This window comes from Myotis myotis, unplaced genomic scaffold (genome assembly GCF_014108235.1).
Source record: "Myotis myotis isolate mMyoMyo1 unplaced genomic scaffold, mMyoMyo1.p scaffold_m19_p_11, whole genome shotgun sequence".
In the NCBI taxonomy this organism is placed as follows: domain Eukaryota; kingdom Metazoa; phylum Chordata; class Mammalia; order Chiroptera; family Vespertilionidae; genus Myotis; species Myotis myotis.
In genome coordinates, this window is record NW_023416315.1 from 62,060,036 (window position 1) to 62,078,927 (window position 18,892).

At 44.1% G+C, this 18,892-nt stretch overlaps 1 protein-coding gene across 4 annotated transcripts in view; it reads right to left on the reverse strand.

Moving 5' to 3' along the window:
* The window catches only part of CPA4 (carboxypeptidase A4), a 31,366-nt gene extending 12,674 nt beyond the window's left edge, over positions 1 to 18,692 (reverse strand). For 3 of the 4 annotated variants that reach the window (XR_004970964.1, XM_036328687.1, XM_036328685.1), the window contains exons 1-7: positions 18,535 to 18,692; positions 12,739 to 12,820; positions 12,187 to 12,321; positions 11,004 to 11,102; positions 8,136 to 8,237; positions 6,780 to 6,884; positions 5,962 to 6,072 (exon numbers count right to left, since the gene is read on the reverse strand). Coding sequence is in view for 3 of the 4 variants with exons in the window: in XM_036328687.1 (XP_036184580.1) it covers positions 5,962 to 6,072; positions 6,780 to 6,884; positions 8,136 to 8,237; positions 11,004 to 11,102; positions 12,187 to 12,321; positions 12,739 to 12,820; positions 18,535 to 18,602 (702 nt within the window). In the remaining variant the exon portion in view is untranslated. The remainder of the gene's footprint in view (positions 1 to 5,961; positions 6,073 to 6,779; positions 6,885 to 8,135; positions 8,238 to 11,003; positions 11,103 to 12,186; positions 12,322 to 12,738; positions 12,821 to 18,534) is intronic. The other variant, XM_036328686.1, reaches the window with a different exon arrangement.
* Positions 18,693 to 18,892: the final 200 nt, after the last annotated feature.

The following is an 18,892-nucleotide window of genomic DNA, read 5'->3' on the forward strand; positions in this document are numbered from 1 at the left end:
ATGGACGGAAATTTACAAAGTGATGCAAAGCAAAGGACTGAATCCAAGAATACTCTATCCAGCAAGGCTATCATTCAAACTTGAAGGGGAAATAAGAAGCTTCACAGACAAAAAAAGGCTAAGGGAGTTTATCACCACCAAGCCAGCAATGCAAGGAATGCTAAAGGGACTGGTATAAAAATAAGAAATAAAAAGCTCAGAAAGAAAACAGCCACACAAAAACAGAAATGCCTACAAACAACTACCTTTCAATAATAACTTTAAACGTAAACGGACTAAATGCTCCAAACAAAAGACATCGAGTGGCTGAATGGATAAAAAAACATGACCCATACATCTGCTGTCTACAAGAAACCCACCTCATTAGAAGGGACTCACACAGACTGAAAGTGAAAGGATGGAAAAATATCTTTCAGGCAAATGGAAAGGAAAAGAAAGCTGGGGTAGCAATACTTATATCGGACAAAATAGACCTCAAAGTGAAGGCCATAACAAGAGATAAGGAAGGCCACTTCATAATACTAAAGGGATCAATACAACAAGAAGATATAATCCTGGTAAACATATATGCACCCAATGCAGGAGCACCCAAATTCATAAAAAAACTCCTGGAAGATATCAAAGGAGACATCGACAACAATACAATCATAGTAGGGGACTTTAATACACCACTGACAGCACTGGATAAGTCCTCTAGACAAATAATCAGCAAAGATACAGCAATCCTAAATGACTCACTAGATCAGATGGACTTAATAGACATCTTCAGAACACTTCACCCGAAAGCCAGGGAATATACATTCTACTCAAATGCTCATAGGACATATTCAAAAATAGACCATATATTGGGTCACAAGCAGAGTATCCCCAAATTCAAGAAAATTGAAATCATAAAAAGCGTCTTCGCAGACCACGATGGCATAATATTAGAAATAAACTACAATAAAAACAACCCAAAATACTCAAACACCTGGAAGCTGAATAGCATGCTATTAAATATTGATTGGGTTACCAATGAAATCAAAGAAGAAATTCGAAACATCCTGGAAACTAATGACAATGAAAACACAACAATCCAAAACCTATGGGACACAATGAAAGCAGTCCTGAGAGGGAAGTTTATAGCTCTACAGGCCTATCTCAAAAAACAAGAAAAAATGGTAGTAAATCATCTAACTCTACAACTCAAAGAATTAGAAAGAGAGCAACAAGAAAACCCCAGAGTGAGCAGAAGGAAGGAGATAATAAAGATTAGAGCAGAAATAAATGACATAGAGACCAAAAAAACAATACAGAAAATCAATGAAACCAAGAGCTGGTTCTTTGAAAGGATAAACAAGATTGACAAACCTCTAGCCAGACTCACCAAGAAGCAAAGAGAGAGGACCCAAATAAACAAAATCAGAAACGATAGAGGCGAAATAACAACAGACCCCACAGAAATACAAATGATTGTTAAAAAATACTATGGACAGCTCTACTCCAACAAACTAGACAACCTGGAGGAAATGGACAAATTCCTAGAAAAATACAACATTCCAAAACTCAATCAGGAAGAATCTAAAAATCTCAACAGGCCAATAACTATGGAAGAAATTGAAGCAGTCATCAAAAAGCTTCCAGCAAACAAAAGCCCAGGACCAGACGGCTTCACAGGGGAGTTTTACCAAACATTCAAGGAAGAACTAAAACCTATCCTCCTCAGACTACTACAAAAAATTCAAGAGGAAGGAACACTTCCAAGCTCATTCTATGAAGCCAGCATCACCCTAATACCAAAACCAGGTAAAGACAACACAATGAAAGAGAATTACAGGCCAATATCCCTCATGAACATAGATGCCAAAATCCTCAACAAAATCTTAGCAAATCGGATCCAGCAGTACATCAGAAAGATCATACACCATGACCAAGTAGGATTTATCCCAGGGATGCAAGGATGGTACAATATTCGCAAATCAATAAACGTGATACATCACATAAACAAATTGAAAGAAAAAAACCACATGGTCATATCAATTGATGCAGAAAAAGCATTTGACAAAATTCAACACCCATTTTTGATAAAAGCTCTCAGCAAGGTGGGAGTAGAAGGATCATACCTCAACATAATAAAAGCCATATATGACAGGCCCACAGCCAACATCATACTCAATGGACAAAAACTAACACCATTTCCCCTAAGAACAGGAACAAGACAGGGATGCCCCCTCTCACCACTCCTGTTCAACATAGTACTGGAAGTGTTAGCCATTGCAATTCGGCAAGAAGAAGAAATAAAAGGCATCCAAATTGGAAAAGAGGAAGTAAAACTGTCCTTATTTGCAGACGACATGATATTATACATACAAAACCCTAGAGACTCCATCAAAAAGCTACTGGACTTAATACATGAATTTGGCAATGTAGCAGGATACAAAATTAACCCCAAGAAATCCGAGGCATTTCTATACACCAATAGTGAACTTTCAGAAAGAGAGATTATAAAAACAATCCCGTTTACCATCGCACCAAAAAAATTAAGCTACCTAGGAATAAACTTAACTAAAGAGGTAAAAGACCTCTACTCAGAAAACTACAGGACGTTGAAAAAAGATATAGAGGAAGACATAAACAGATGGAAGAACATACCGTGTTCATGGATTGGTAGAATCAACATCATTAAAATGTCCATACTACCCAAAGCAATCTATAAATTCAACGCACTTCCCATTAAAATACCAACGGCATACTTCAGAGATCTAGAACGAACTCTCCAAAAATTCATCTGGAATAAAAAAAGACCTCGAATAGCTGCAGCAATCCTGAAAAAGACCAAAGTAGGTGGGATCTCAATACCAGATATCAAGATGTATTACAAAGCCACTGTTCTCAAAACTGCCTGGTACTGGCACAAGAATAGGCATATAGATCAATGGAATAGAATAGAGAGCCCAGAAATCGGCCCGAACCAATATGCTCAATTAATATTTGACAAAGGAGGCAAGAACATACAATGGAGCCAAGATAGTCTCTTCAATAAATGGTGCTGGGAAAATTGGACAGATATATGCAAGAAAATGAAACTAGACCACCAACTTACACCATATACAAAAATAAACTCAAAATGGATAAAGGACTTAAATGTACGACAGGAAACTATAAAAATTCTAGAAGAATCCAAAGGCAACAAAATCTCAGACATATGCCGAAGCAATTTCTTCACTGATACAGCTCCTAGGGCACTTGAAACTAAAGAGAAAATGAACAAATGGGACTACATCAAAATAAAAAGCTTCTGCACAGCAAAAGAAACCATCAACAAAACAACGAGAAAACCCACTGTGTGGGAAAACATATTTGCCAATGTCATATCCGATAAGGGCCTAATCTCCAAAATTTATAGGGAACTCATACAACTTAACAAAAGGAAGATAAACAATCCAATCAAAAAATGGGCAAAGGACCTAAATAGACACCTTTCAAAAGAGGACATTCAGAAAGCCAAGAGACATATGAAAACATGCTCAAAGTCACTAATCATCCGAGAGATGCAAATCAAAACAACAATGAGGTACCATCTCACACCTGTCAGACTGGCTATCATCAACAAATCAACAAACGACAAGTGCTGGAGAGGATGTGGAGAAAAAGGAACACTTGTGCACTGCTGGTGGGAATGCAGACTGGTGCAGCCACTATGGAAGACAGTATGGAGTTTCCTTAAAAAACTGAAAATGGAACTCCCATTTGACCCTGTGATCCCACTTCTAGGAATATATCCCAAGAAACCAGAAACACCAATCAGAAAGGATATATGCACCCCTATGTTCATAGCAGCACAATTCACCATAGCTAAGATCTGGAAACAGCCTAAGTGCCCATCAGTAGATGAATGGATTAGAAAACTGTGGTACATCTACACGATGGAATACTATGCTGCTCTAAAAAGGAAGGAACTCTTACCATTTGCAACGTCATGGATGGAACTGGAGAGCATTATGCTAAGTGAAATAAGCCAGTCAATGAAGGAAAAATACCACATGATCTCACTCATTCATGGATAATAGAGACCATTATAAACTTTTGAACAATAATAGATACAGAGGCAGAGCTGCCTCAAACAGATTGTCAAACTGCAGCAGGAAGGCCGGGGAGGGTTGCGGGGCAGGAGGTAGGGGGGTAAGAGATCAACTAAAGGACTTGTATGCATGCATAGAAGCATAACCAGTGGACATAAGACATTGGGGGATAGGGGAGGCTAGGGGACTGTCTAGGGCGGGGGGATAAAAATGGACACATATGTAATACCCTTTGTAATACTTTAAGCAATAAAAAAAATAAAAATAAAAAAAAATAAAAAATAAAAAAAAGAATGTGAAACATTCTACCGGACAATTTACTTGGTTTCTCTAAAAATTAATGATATTTTTTAAAAGATAAGTATGTGTGTGTTGCAGGGGTGGGAAGGTGGGGAGTAGTGCTACCTGTTATGGAATTAAGAAGTCTGCAGAGCCATAACAACCAAGTGCAGGTATAGGCCCTTGGCCAGTGTGGCTCAGTTGGTTGGGCATCATCCCATGCACCAAAAGGTTGCCAGTTCAATTCCCGATTCCTGCAGGGCTGCAGGCTCCATCCCCAGTAGGGGGCAGGAAGGTGAGGAGCAGGAAGCAGCAGATCGATGTTGTTCTCACTTTGATGTATCTCTCTCTCTCTCTCTCTCTCTCTCTCTCTCTCTCTCTAAAATTCAATTTTAAAAATCTTTTTTTATAATACAAGATCATCCCTAGCTGGTTTGGCTCAGTGGATAGAGCATCAGCCTACACACTGAAGGGTACCGGGTTCGGTTCCCGCTCAAGGGCACATGCCTGGTTTGTGGGCTCAAGCCCCAGTAGGGAGCATGCAGGAGGCAGCCGATCAATGATCCTCTCTCATCATTAATGTTTCTATCTCTCTTTCCTCTCCCTTCCTCTTTGAAATCAATAAAAAATATATTTTTTTAAATGCAGGATCAAATCTCATTTATATCCTAATTGCAACAAATTGGCTTAATTTCCATTACTTTTTTGTTGTTATTGTTAATCCTCACCCAAGGATATTTTTCCGTTGATTTTTAGGGTAAGCAGACGAGAGAGGGAAAGACAGAGAGAAATATCGAGGTGAAAGAAACACATTGATTGGTTGCCTCCTGCATGAGCTCTGACAAGAGCCTGGGCCGCGGAGGAGTCTGCAACCGAGGTATGAGCTCTTGACCGGAATGGAACCCGGGACCTTTTGGTCCGCAGGCTGATGCTCTATCCACTGAGCCAAACCAGCTAGGGCTCCATTACTTTTTTATTTTTTTATTTTTATTTTTTTAATATATTTTTTAATTGATTTTTTACAGAGAGGAAGGGAGAGGGATAGAGAGCTAGAAACATCGATGAGAGAGAAACATCGATCAGCTGCCTCTTGCACACCCCCAACTGGGGATGTGCCCGCAACCAAGGTACATGCCCTTGGCCGGAATCGAACCCAAGACCCTTCAGTCCACAGGCCGACGCTCTATCCACTGAGCCAAACTGGCTAGGGCTCCATTACTTTTTTAAAGGTGATAGTGGCAGATGTGCTTTCTTTGTTTTAACTACATTAGCTAGAGATGTGTACTAAAGAAGTTTTGGGTGAAATAACCTGATGTCTAGGATTTGCTTTAAAATGCATCAGGAAAAAAACGTGTGGGAGGGAAAGAAATGAAAAAGAGATTGGTAAGGTGTTGATAATTGTTCAAGATCTATGTAGGAAGTTCATTAGACTGTTCTCTCTAAGAAAAAATATTCCCTGGTGAGTCTCAGCTCAGAGAATGACTAGAAAATGAGACCCCAAGGGTGCTTATAACATGCACATGGTGGAAGTTTTCTCCAAGGTCATACAACTATTTAGTGGCAAAGCAAGGAATTCAGCAAACAAGTCTTAACTCCAAGCAGCCCACTTGGTATTACTCACTTCAGTGTGCGTGTGTACATATCCATCAGGATTGGCCACAGGCAACAAGAAAATATCCATTTTCTCCAAGATGGAGGTGATGGCTGGATCCTTCCCGTAATCAGAGACAATCTAAGCAGAGATAATAAATGTGTCAGCGAGGCCCTCGAAGGCTGGATTGTTAGGTCTGAGCCTGTGTATCTTCCCCAGATGCCCATCCACCCTCCGCAGCCTCCCTGTCACCATCGAAGACACGGCTCTCAGAGCACTTGAAAGCCTGGGGGAGCCTGGCTGCATGATGCCATCACCTGCAGGGTCCTGGGCTGCCTGGTTTATCCTCTTTCCAGGGGGTGGGACAGGGGAGCAGAGAGCCACACATCATGACAGTTATTAGGAATCTGAGCCCTCATGCTAGGGGTAGGGCAGATGGGTCCTCCCCACCCACCTGCCCCTCCTCTCAGTGCTGGCTCAAAGAGGGCTTCCCAGTGGGACATGGAGACAGCGTGAGGTCCCTGAGGGCCTGGGGGGCTGGCAAAGGGCTAAAGGCAAAGCTCATCTGAGTGCTGCTGCTGGCAAGGCCCTGCTCCCTTTCTGCGGGGCTGACTATGGGTCAGTGTTTCAGGGCCACCTCTGCAGCTCATTAGCTTGCCCTCTGCCACGAATGCACTCTTTAGCCACAGAGTCTTGACCAAGGGGCTCTGCCCTTTTGCTTCTCTGAAATGAAATGGCCCCCCGGCCTACTGTGCCTTCCCACCTTATCCCCTGGGCCCAGCTTCATGGGAGGCTGCAGGGGCACCCCGGGCCCACCAGAATTCTCCCCTAATACCAGGGGACATGACCTTCCTCGCAGTCCACATGGCCGTGGCCTGTGAGATCCATTCCCGGGAATGAATGCCTGCGTTCAGCCAAATGGCCGGCCGCTGACTGCCTTTTCCAGTGCTGAACTGTGGAAGGAAAAAGAGACCAGAAAATGACCCTCCTGACCCCGTTCTCAGCCCACCTCGCCTCTCTCCAGCTCGCTCCTACTCACTGAATCAATTTAAGACAATTCAGAGACCAAATGTTCCTGAGGTCACCATTTATTTATCAGTTGATCAGTGACTAGGGAACTTAATTGGCTGGCTGGCTGGCGGGCCCAGCCGCAGCTCCAGGGCTGGAAGCAAATGGGGAAGGGAAACAATTGCTATTGTGAACTAATGCCTGTATGATTAGAGATAATATTGTGTCTCCTGAAAAACCTCAAATGGTATCCCAACAGAGAGAGACAAGAGTGCCTGAACCAGCCCGTTCTGGTTGATGCAATAAATGAATTCAGTTTTAAAAAAGAGGAAGAGGGGGTTCACTCTAGCTCTCTGTAAATGGCACTAAATGAATTCTGGGTCTTGCCTTTTCATGCCCCCTTCCCTACCTGACAGAGCTCAGTGCTAATGAAGCCAGGGTCTCCATTAGATGGGCAAATACTCTAAATTTGTGAAGGTTATTTTAGCAAACAGCTTGGCGGCAGGTCTCCTCCTGCTGGTAATTTACCCATTGCTATAAGCTGGGTTCTTCGGGGCTGATATGTAGCTAGAGGTTGACAAATTCTTAGCATCCTCAGTCGTTCACATCTCCAAATTCTTTTTTATTCATTTGGCTGGATTATTTATGTAATTTATGTTACTGCCATAAATTATCTACCTCCTCTGCCAAAATAGACCTGAATCTGTTGGAAATACCTAGAAATTCGGCTTTGTGCAGCCAAGGATCAGAGGCTGGGCTTAAAATTACATCAGCCCTAAAATTAGCTTCCTAGATTGCTTTTCAAATAAGTACTCCTAGAAGCAGGATGGATTTTGTAGAACTATCCCAATTTGTCTTGCTATTTACAGAAGGTGGGACTGAAGGAAGAAGACTGTGTGTAGTGAGAGCTTTCTAGAATACTAACCTCCTCCAACCCACACCACAACCTCCGCCTGCCCCAAGACATCCCCTTAATCTTGCCTTTTAGTCGAAACCTGGAATGAGAATGCTCACGTAGGAGACTGCCTGTCTGACCAAATTTGAACCCTGATAGATGTCTTCTAACCTCACCCTCCTCCCTAAAGTCAAGGAGGTCCTAAGAAGCTGCCCCTGGCAGAGGCCTGATCGCTGGGTCCTGGGCACAAGGAACCAGGAGCTCGTGTCTAGCTCAGCCCTTCAAAGAACATGGGCCTTACCTTCAGTACATACATTGGCCGGTTTTCAAACGAATGCCCAATCTTCACCCTGCTCGCCAAGTCAGGAAAGTCTCCAGCAATGCTGTCCATCTCCTGGTAAATCTGAAGCGTGAGAAAGTGAACCGAGAGGCATTTTAAAAATTTGTTCCGCTCTGGGTAGGTATCTGTGAACTTTATGTTGATGATCTTAACGATCTCTTCCAGCCTCCTAACCATGAGGTTGACAATAGAATTGGCATGGAATGCTTATTCTTAAAGAACTGCCTAAAGAGTCCTTTTCTACAATTTTCTAGAAAATAGTACATTTGTGTCCATCCACAAAATTATAGTCCACTAAACTAGTCCACTGCTCCAATATTGGACCATACTGGACTGGATCAACAGCGTGGCCCAGTGTAGCCCAGGTTCTTGAAATCTCCAAACTTTTTTGATCACTTTCTCCATTAGTAAAAAAAGATATTAGCATGGCCCTAGCTGGCTTAGCTCAGTGAATAGAGTGTCGGCCCGCGAACTGAAAGGTCCTGGGTTCAATTCCGGTCAAGGGCACATGCTCGGTTTGCGAGCTCGATCCCCAGTAGGGGGCGTGCAGGAGGCAGCCAATCAATGAGTCTCTCTCATCATTGATGTTTCTATCTCTCTCTCCCTCTCCTTCCCTCTCTGAAATCAATAAAATATATTTAAGAAATATATATTAGCATGCACTATACATATGTAGAAATATAAGAAGTGGTTATCGTTTCTTCCTGCTTCCAGTGGACAGGCACTCAGTTTGGAGGTGATTCCTCGAAAGGCTTTAAGAGAACAAGTGAAGAGCTGTCGATTGTGGAATGAGTTAAATAGACTTCATCCATCTTAGTTGCTCAAACCTTTTGAGGGTCAAAAAAAAAAGGAAATAAACAAATTCATATTTAGACCTTAAAACTGGAAGAAGGACTTTACAGAGGAGGAAAATGGGCAATCAACACATAGAATAAAATCAAGCTTAAAGGATTGATCAAGAGTTGCATTCACCGTGGCAAACTGAAGCAAGAAACCATCCCTCAAATACATAGGCAAGCCAGGTAAAATACAATGAAAATTATTCACAGCCAAGTTAAAACGCCAGAAAAGGGAGAAACTGCAGGTGCCAGGAATGAAGAGGGAACAAGCTGACAGAGTGGGGGGCAGAGGATGAAGCCCACACATCTGCCTCAGCCGCTAAGGGTTTACAGCAAAGCAGGAGTGGGAATAGAGGGCACAGGACGTGTGGTGTGGGGCAAGGAGCTAGAACTTGAGAGCTGGGAAATGGCAACTGGGCCATGAAAAGGGCCTGGAAACTCTATCCACTGACCCTAGAAAGCGGAGCGAAAGCAGGATGCCTACCCTGAGCCACAGAGGAAAGAGAGTCACCCAGGAAAAGTCAAACGGCCTCATGAGTCCAAACTGGAGGGGGAAAACTCGCCTGAGAAACTAACAAAAATAACAGCAACCCCAACACACACAAAGGGCCTGAAACTAGAAACCCTGGCAGAAACAAACATGAAATCCCCACTAGAGACCCAAGACCTAAGTGGTTGTAGGAGATGAGCTCTTAAAAGCTGTTTTTAGAAGAAGAAAAAACAACTGAATCTGATCAAGCCAGGAGGAGATGATGGTACACCAATCCACAGTAAAAGGCCTCTCAGGGAACAAGAGATATCTGTAAAGCAGGTAACAATGGCACCTAACGCCAGGGAACAAAAACCAAAAGCCAGCGAATGAGGAAGTGAGGCTCCCGCAGCAGGCAAGCGGGCGATGACGTTCCCAGGGTCTTGGTGACATTTGCAACCGGTTAGCTCAGCTAGGGAGTGCCCGGTGTTGCTGAAGCTGACATCATGGGCTTAATCCCTGTTTGGACCTGAGCTCTGCTTTCGCTTGTGGCCCTGGTCTGAACTCCTAACTTAGTCCAGCTGTTGTGCAGATGTATGTCATTGGTCACAAGAAGGATCAAGGGGCAATGCAGTTGGAAGTGTACACAATAAACAAAGCTACTGATAATCCTGGGAAGGAAGTGCAAACAGTTGGTCAGCCTTGAAATAATCCCTCACTAGAAGAAAAAGAACTCAGAGTATACGCCCCATGACCAGCATGCCAGGGGCACCATCTTTGGATATAAAGAGCAACGTGCATTGAGGTATAGGAAGGCAAATACCAATTTAAATTGGCGTGTGATCCGAAGCTAGTAGTTTCCAGATTAAGGAAGAAGACACTGAGGCACATAAGAGAACTGTATTGTATGTGATGCAATTCCATTCTATTAGTTCTTCTTGATTCCTCGAGTTCCAATTAATCGTACTAAATTATTCTGCTCCAAGTTTTGCATGTGAAGGGTTGGCTTACCTTGAAAGTCAGTCATCTATATAAAGCGGTTTCTAACTAAACACAGCACCAAAATGCATTATGGAACAAATACATATTCTCAGTAGTCATGATAAATGAGTGGAAATACTTGGTTAACCTTGAAATCATCCCTTTACCTATTTGCCTAGAATAAGTAACATTTTAACATAGGTAAATAAAATACAAGGATTATGATGGGGTACAAGAAGATTAATTTACAAGCACTGGAGATGATTGCCATTATTTCATTAAGGGGTTGCTTTCTTTAAGGGGTTGTTAGGAAAAGAAGGATGCATGTGGGAGAAAATGTGGTTTGTCTTTTCACTATGCCCTTAGGTGCTGGTGAGCGTTAAACAACCCAAGAATCAGGAAGGAATCCAAGTGCACACATTTTAGCCCCACAGTGAAGGGATGCCATGCTGAGGATGAGTACCTTCTGGAAGTAAGGAAAGGGGTCACAAAACCCAGGAGAGCGATAACCTTGATCTTAACCTGCTCTGAAACACTTACAGCTTCCAGGGAATGATAGGCCCCGTAGTTGAAGTTATTACTGCTCCGTTCTTGCTCTTTGTTGTATTGCATTTCTTCATCTTCTTTATCTAAAAGGGCCTAAAACAGAGATGGCAACACGGTGAAGTGGTCCATTGGAGATGGAGATGGAGATGCACGTTGTTTCTGCCATGTCGTGGTTCATGAGCCGGCCAAGATGGCAGCACCTTTGGCACAAGCACCCCAAAAGCCAAGATGTAAAGGAGGTCGGATATCTTCCACGTATCTATAAAATCTTACTCTTTGGGGCCCATTGTACATCACCCCATTCCAAACTCACTCCCTCCCTGGAAGCAATATATATGCTATTTTGTTACTCTATACTATGAATTCTCTAGACATCAGCCCGCATCTGGTATCCAGTGCCTCTGAAATACACAGCTTGGGAAACCATTCAGAAACAAAGAAATTCTTATAACCACTCATACTTTGAAGGCTCCTGGCAGATGCCTATGACATGTGAGGATGATTAATAAGCTCACAGCTGCTCTCGCCGTCAGGAAACTCCCGGGCCAAATCACCAATTAGTCCATAACCTACCTCGGTGAAGGGGAGAACACGAGCCAGACACCATCCTGCTGTTTAAATACAGGGCGTGAGACGGGCACCTGGCTCGGGTGGTGTTCCCTCTGCTGGGGGCTGTTGGTGACATTCCCCCTTTCTCAAAGGATGCTTTTTATGACTGGTCTCCAACACCCACCCTACTCTGTTCTTCCCTCCTGGCTTCAAATAAGGAAAGGGAGAGACACTTAATACTTGTGGACATTTCTGACATGCCAGGCGCTGTTCGACATTTTACATACACTTAATCACTTTTCTCAATAAATCCTACGAAGTAGTTATCACTATTAACATTTTACCAATGAAGAAATAGGCTCAAGAGGTTAAAAACTTGTCCAAAGTCACAAAAATAGTAGTTGGCAAAATCAGGATTTGGATCCAGATCTGTCTGATTCCCCACCCTACCATGCCCCTCCTACCACAACATGCGGCTCTAACAAGTCTGTGCACTTTACTGCCATAAACCTCAATGTCTTCATCTGTAAAATGGAGAAAAATAAGACCAGAACTTGGAAATGTGCCTCAGGTCCACTCTGGCTGCTTTGTCTTATGCAAGACAAGTCAGGAGCCTTGGTCTGCCCACCTGCAGGTCTTCAATTGTCACTGAGTAATCTAAGCCTTGGGACTTGAGGAAGAATTCGACTGGTTGCAGACTGACAGCCGGGACCAGGACATCCACAGGATGACCCAAGGAACAGGGAGATTTCCAGAAGTTGAGCTGAAGAGAACAGAGAGAAACCAGGTTAAAGGACAGTTCAGGTAAAAGGCATAATGAGTTAGCTCATTCTTCTAGAACAACTGCCAAAAGACAGGGTGATCCCTGAGGAGCTGGGTTCTGCCCAAGAAAGCAAACTTTGTCTATTTCACAACTGGATCTGGTCAGACCTGTCCAGCAGGCAATACCTGGCAAAGCCCAAGAAAAAATAAGTCAATGGCAGATGGGAAGATGGAGCCCACGGCTGAGGCTTCCCACTTCCGAGCACCATTATGATGTACGCCACTTCGCCCCTTCAACCCTCGCCATCTTGGAAATGCACATCGACCAGGACAGAAATGCCAGAAATGACGCCAGGGGTGCAAGTCTTCTCCCACCAAAATTAGAAGATACCCAAGAGGATTAGGAAGAATCAGGTACCTTCAAGTTGTCTGATTTCATTAGCTCGTTTAGTTTGCTGATCTCGTCTCCATTTCTGACGTTAATCCTAAAAACTTGATCTCTGAAGAAAAAAAAGAGAGAGAGAGAGAGAGAGAGACGCAAAAGATAATGGTGAGCTTTCAGCTGGCAAATAAGCCCCAGCCTCCTATCCCAGACATAATTGTGCCGAGTGAGAGGAAATGGTCTAGCCTTTGGTTATAATGTATAGCCATTAAAAACAAGACTACGTGGCTAATATGAAAAAGTGCTTATGGTATAACTTTAAGGGAAATATTAAGTGAAAGAGCAGGACACAGAATTGTATGTATGCCATGATCACAAGTATGGAAAAAGCAGATGCATTGGAAGAAAAACAGACAACGGAAATCTAGCAAATGCTGACAGTGCTTATGTTCGGGTCGTGGAATTATGGATGACTGACTTTTTCCCCCCTTGTATCTGTTTTCTGTAATGTGGTCATATTACTTTATAATGAAAAACATATATATTTTTGCAGAAAGGAATGTTCCTGAGTTGCACGCAAAGCTAACTCAAGACATAAAGAAGCAGTTCTTCACTGTCAGGGGCGAAGACTGAAACTGGCCCGACGCACGATGCAGTGTGCAGAGGCTGTTTTGTTGAGTTTGGTTTTGTGAACCAATGTCTCCCCAATAAATTCAATCAAAAAAATAAAATTTAATTCAATTCCTTTTTTTTTTTTTTAAGAAAGAAACTCTGGCCCAAGGTCCATGCTGGAAAGAGCCAGAAAAGAGAACAGACCTCCCGTCCCTGAAGGGTTTAGCTACTTTCCTCTTAGCAAAAGCGGGGAGACTGGGTGCGCTTTTGATCTCGTCCAGCTCCAGGACCCTATAAAAATTTGAATTAGATAAAGGCAAAGGTGCTGGGGCTGAACTTGGGATTCAATTTTCCTAAGGGGGCCCTGAGAGGGCCCAGAGGGAGCCGGCCGGCCCCGAGCCCCCCTCGGTCATTTGCCCTGCACTTGTTTCATGTACACCATTTAGCATCCACGACAGCAGCAGGGGTAGAGGCCCCCCGAAGTCCTGTGTGTGGGTGGGAGAAGGACGAGCCTGAAAAGCTGCCTTTGTGCTCTCAGCCGGCTCAAGTAGCCAGGGGAGCCATTAGGCCGTTGCTAGGTGACGGGCCGAATGAATCTGCACTCAACGCTGTCACATGCGTCATCCCTTTGACACGAATGAATGCAGGAAGCGCTGGTGGAGAGAGCTGTGGGCTGAAGGACCTGTTGACAGAGAAAATGGTTCTGTCACAGGGAGCTAAACGTGCAGCCTCACGTGGCAGCTCGGCGTCTCCTCTTCAGAAAGCCAGCTCAATCCGGATGGACTCTCAGGGTGTCACTTTGTTCTGTGAGGTTCTCCAGGATCTCTGGGAGGTCTAGTCCAGCCCAGGGAGGCATGGTCCATTGCAGGTGGGGGGTCTGGAGGAAATGCCAGTGCCAAAGGCCCACTTCCTCCCAACTCATCGCAGGGTCCTGGGAGGTGGGCAGCTAATGGGGTCCCTGGGTGCTGCTGGGGCCAGAGAGGAGAAGCCACAGGCTGGGCAGCTCTCAGTGGGAACCCAACAGGCTTGCTAGGCGTGGGCCTGCAGCCCTGGGAGGATGAGGAGTCAAACCACCACTTCCCTGACACAGGCAGGCAGCCTCGCCAAAAGGGAAGGGTTTACATCAGAAGGGAAATCCTTCCTCCTGGCTGACTCCCAGGGCCCATCTGCCAAGCCCAGGCTCTGTCACAACCCACCCCCAACACTCCAGGAAAAGAACGTCTTAGAAGTGGTGTTCTAGAAAGTGCCTGTGCGCTGATACTGGCAAATTAGGCGTTTGTAAAATACAGCACTGACAAGAGCAATCACAAAGCAAGGGGAGAGAAAAAGTACAGGAAGAGAGAAAGAGAGGAACATAAAAATAAAGAGCTCTCAGAACTATCGAAATCATGTTACACATTCACCCAGAGCATTTGTTTTACTTTTTCTAAAGTGGTTACTTCAGCACAGAACTTCCATACCCCTGGAAGTCCATGACAACGGGTCACAGCGAACCTCACTGGCGCTGCTGATTAAATTCGCAGCCCATTTCATCACGCCCGAGGCAGCCCAGCTACAGAGGTTAAAGACACACAGCTGTAGTATTCAGAGAGGCAGCAGGGAAGACGTGGACAAAAAAAGGGGGCTCTGCAATCTAACCAAACAGTAACCTCAGAGAGTAATCTGATCAGCAATTCCTAACGGGCAAGTCCTGGTGGGTAGTCACGTCCCGATCTCTAACAGGCTTACCTTCACCTTAAGCAAACCTTGTCCATTGTTCTCCTGCCTCCAGGTTAGCCCACCTTTGAATGTCTCTGCTTCAGACCCCTCAAGGGAGCACATAATCTTGTTAACTATCCTGTAATCCCTGCCTTCATGTAATCTTCCTTACCTCTCCTCCTTAATTCCAAATATATAAAAGAAACTGCAAAAACTGCCATTTTCTGGAGCAATTGAGAGCTTGCTTTCCGGCATGTCATCCGTTTGGTTCAAATAAACTCAGAACAACTTATATGAAAATTCTCTACAGGTTTGGACATTTTTTACATCGACAAAGGGCTGGTAGGGTCCTTCCCCATCTATCTCTTCTCCACTTCTCCGTCCTATACCTTCTTGGCTCCAGCTTCAATTAAATCCTAAATTCACCATGTACTTTGCCCTTCTATGCCTTTGCACATGCTGTTCCCTCTGCCTAGACCAGTGATGGCGAACCTTTTGAGCTCGGCGTGTCAGCATTTTGAAAAACCCTAACTTAACTCTGGTGCCGTGTCACATATAGAAATTTTTTGATATTTGCAACCATAGTAAAGCAAAGATTTATATTTTTGATATTTATTTTATATATTTAAACGCCATTTAACAAAGAAAAATCAACCAAAAAAAAATGAGTTCGTGTGTCAAAGGTGACATAGGTTCGCCATCACTGGCCTACACCCTAGCCCTTTTCCTTAGTTACCTAGCAAGCTCCCACCCAGGCTTTCGGACAACTCCCGTCACCCATGAGGTTTTCCCTACCTAGCGTGATTGGGGGGGAAAGCTTGTTTAACATTATTCCCATAAACATAAGTCCATCAAAACCTGGAACGTAAGTAGGCACCAGGTGAAGGGCAGCCTTTTTCTTGTCCTCATTGTCCTCGTCTCTTATTTGGAAAATGCCCTTCCCAGTGTGGGTGGCTGGACACAACCTATGTCCACCATCTGGAAATCCATTCAAAGACCTTAAGCTCATTCTAACTATGGAAGATTGGCCTGGAAAGGGAGATATGATGGGATATGCAGGTTCACCCCTCTACTCCACACAGGTATTCTTGCAGCTCTTGCTAACTGTGGTCCATTCCGATACCCAGGGCTGTCCCTCTGTTGCCTACACAATGGTTGGTGATCCCCTCTCACTCTTTCACACTTGTCCCATGTTCTGGACAGTCAATAGTCCCCTTAGTGCTGAGCTTCTGTCCCTCCCCAAGTGGCCTGGTCTTTGTACCTTTCTTAGCTGCATCCCCAGCCAGGTTTAGCATCTACTATGAATACTGAGAGGCGGATGCCCAGAACTCTTAAATGCCTGCCAGCTACAGTTGATGCTGCAACTAGTTCTACAACTACTTCCTGTTCTCTGCCTGCCCCACATCTCTAGGCATCTTGGCCACCTTCCCAACCTTAAAATGACTGAAGACCAAGACAGAAGACACCAGCAGAGACAGACTAGGGAAGTCGGTGAGTTGAGTAGAAAGAACAGAGCCTAGGGTGGAGGCTTTGAGGGGGCGGGGGACCATCATCTTCATCTCCTCAGCACTGTACCCTCTCTAAGCCAAACTGTGCTCTGGATTCCTATCCACTTAAATGCTCAGAGGCCAGCTTTATCCTTGATCTAAATGTTCCCTTTCTGGAACATGTCTATGGAAGGATTCCACTACCTTTGCTGGGTTCTGTACTATTGGGTGAGACCACGTTTGGGGTGAGCTCGGCACTAATGATTAAAACCATCTGCAATGAGTCCAGGCACACTCTCTGTGCCCACTCCTGTGGTGAGGGCTCCAGGGCCCAGCCCAGCTGTCTCAACCCAGTGCCCTGTATTGTAAGAGAAGTCTGTATCCTGAGAAATAAAGCTTTTTCAGCCACCTGGATAGCTGCAGCAGGAGCCTAACAGCTCCAGGTGTCAGCCCGCTTGACAGCAAGTTAGTTATTACACGGAACAGGAACGGCCTGAGGAAAAGTCTCCCTACCTGGCCACCTGCTGGGCCTAAGGCCTCGAAGCTATTTGGCAGTAGAGACCAGGTGTGAGCAGAAGTCATCACCATAAAAATTACTCAATTTCATGTAAGTACAGTGGTTCCCCTTTTTCTGGGGTTTTGCTTTTCCTGGTTTCAGTTACCCAAGAATGCCGTCTGAAATGATTAAATGAAAACCTTCAGAAATAAACAATTCATACATTTTCAATTACACGCCGTTCTGAGTACCTCACTTCATCTCTTCACATCATCTCACATCATCACAAAATGAAGGGTGAGTACAGCACAATAAAATCTTTTGAGAGGGAGAGACCACAGGCTCATAACTTTTATTACAGCATATTGTTATAATTGTTCTATTCTATTGTTAGTTATCGTTAATCTCTTATTGTGCCTGATTTATAAATTAAACTGTGTCATAAGTATGTATGTATAAGAAAAAAAAAACATAGAATATATATAGGATTTTGTACTGTCCGTGGTTTCAGGCATCCACTAGGGGTCTTGGAACACAACCCTCACAAATAAGGGGGGCCTAATGCAATTACCACAACAAACAACCCCAAAGTCCCTTTAGCCAGATAGCATAATAGAGTGAGCAGGTAGATATAGATAGATCAGTGAGATATAGGATTCTATCAGATTACTTTGTGTTACAGCAAAGGGTATGGTTTTTGCATTCAGAGTTCCAGCTCCCCTGCTTACCAGCTAAGTGGCCTTGGGCGGGTTTCTTAATCTTCCTGAAGCTGAGTTTTTTTCATGTTTAAATTAAGGAAAATAACACCCTTGCCTGTCAGAGTTGTTGTGTAATCCAAAAGATAAGGCGCGCTAAAGCTTTTTGCAAATGGCAAAGCATTTATGCAGTAATGAGTTATTAGAATCCAATCTTCCAGCAGGGTACCATGGCATCCTTTCATCTCTCCTACCTCCCAAATGTCCTCTCCTTTGCAGACCACAGAGCATTATGTGTGGAGCATGTGTGTACACAATGTACAGGTGTATCCTGGCGTGTCAATCTTCAGAGCTGTGGCTAGGCAAGACCTATCAAATCTCCATGTCCCAGCTGCTAACAAGAAAGCACCAGCTCTACTAAGCCTTCTCTGTTAACAGAGAGGTGAAACCAAGACACCTAAGACCTAGGCTTTCCCTTAAGCAGGACAGAAATTAGAAACAATTTCTGGTAACTCTTGTTAATTCATAATATAGCAGTAAGAAAGTAGGAGATGCCTGGAACTGACCGGACAAATAAGAACTAGGAAGAAAACTAGTTGGCAGGAGGCTAGGGAGCTAGGGAGGGCTGCAGAGACTACCCAGTCCTGATTTCACAGGTAAAATTGAGCCTGAGAGACAAGTAACTTGTCCAGGATGGCCGAGGGCAGAGCTGGGACTGGAGCCCAGAACTTTTTTCTCAATGCCAAACTGCCTGAAGTATCATTAGCCATTCATTTCCAAATTCATTTGCCTCCCATATCTCTGAACTAACCAAGCAGTAATAATAAGTCCACAGGGAACTTACCCAAAAAACTTCCCTCGACCACAGATGCTGGGCCCGATAAGGGCCCCAAAGAACAGTATCCACTTCATGTCCCAAAGGTGTCTGTCACACCGGGGCTGAGTCAAGCTGTATTTATAAGGAGTCTGAGGCAAACTCAGTTCTCAAAAATGCTAGTGTGATTCCCAAGCAGCCTTTCAACTCTAATGATAGGCAGGTGGGCCCCTACCCATGACTCTTCCATTCCTTTTGAGTGATAAAGGCCAGCCTCTATCACCGTGAATCAGGAACCTGCTCCTCGGGCTGGAAAACTCTATGCCAAGGTACCACATTGCTCAACACTGTATTTAAATCGTGTTTTTTTAATAAATAGAAAGTCCCA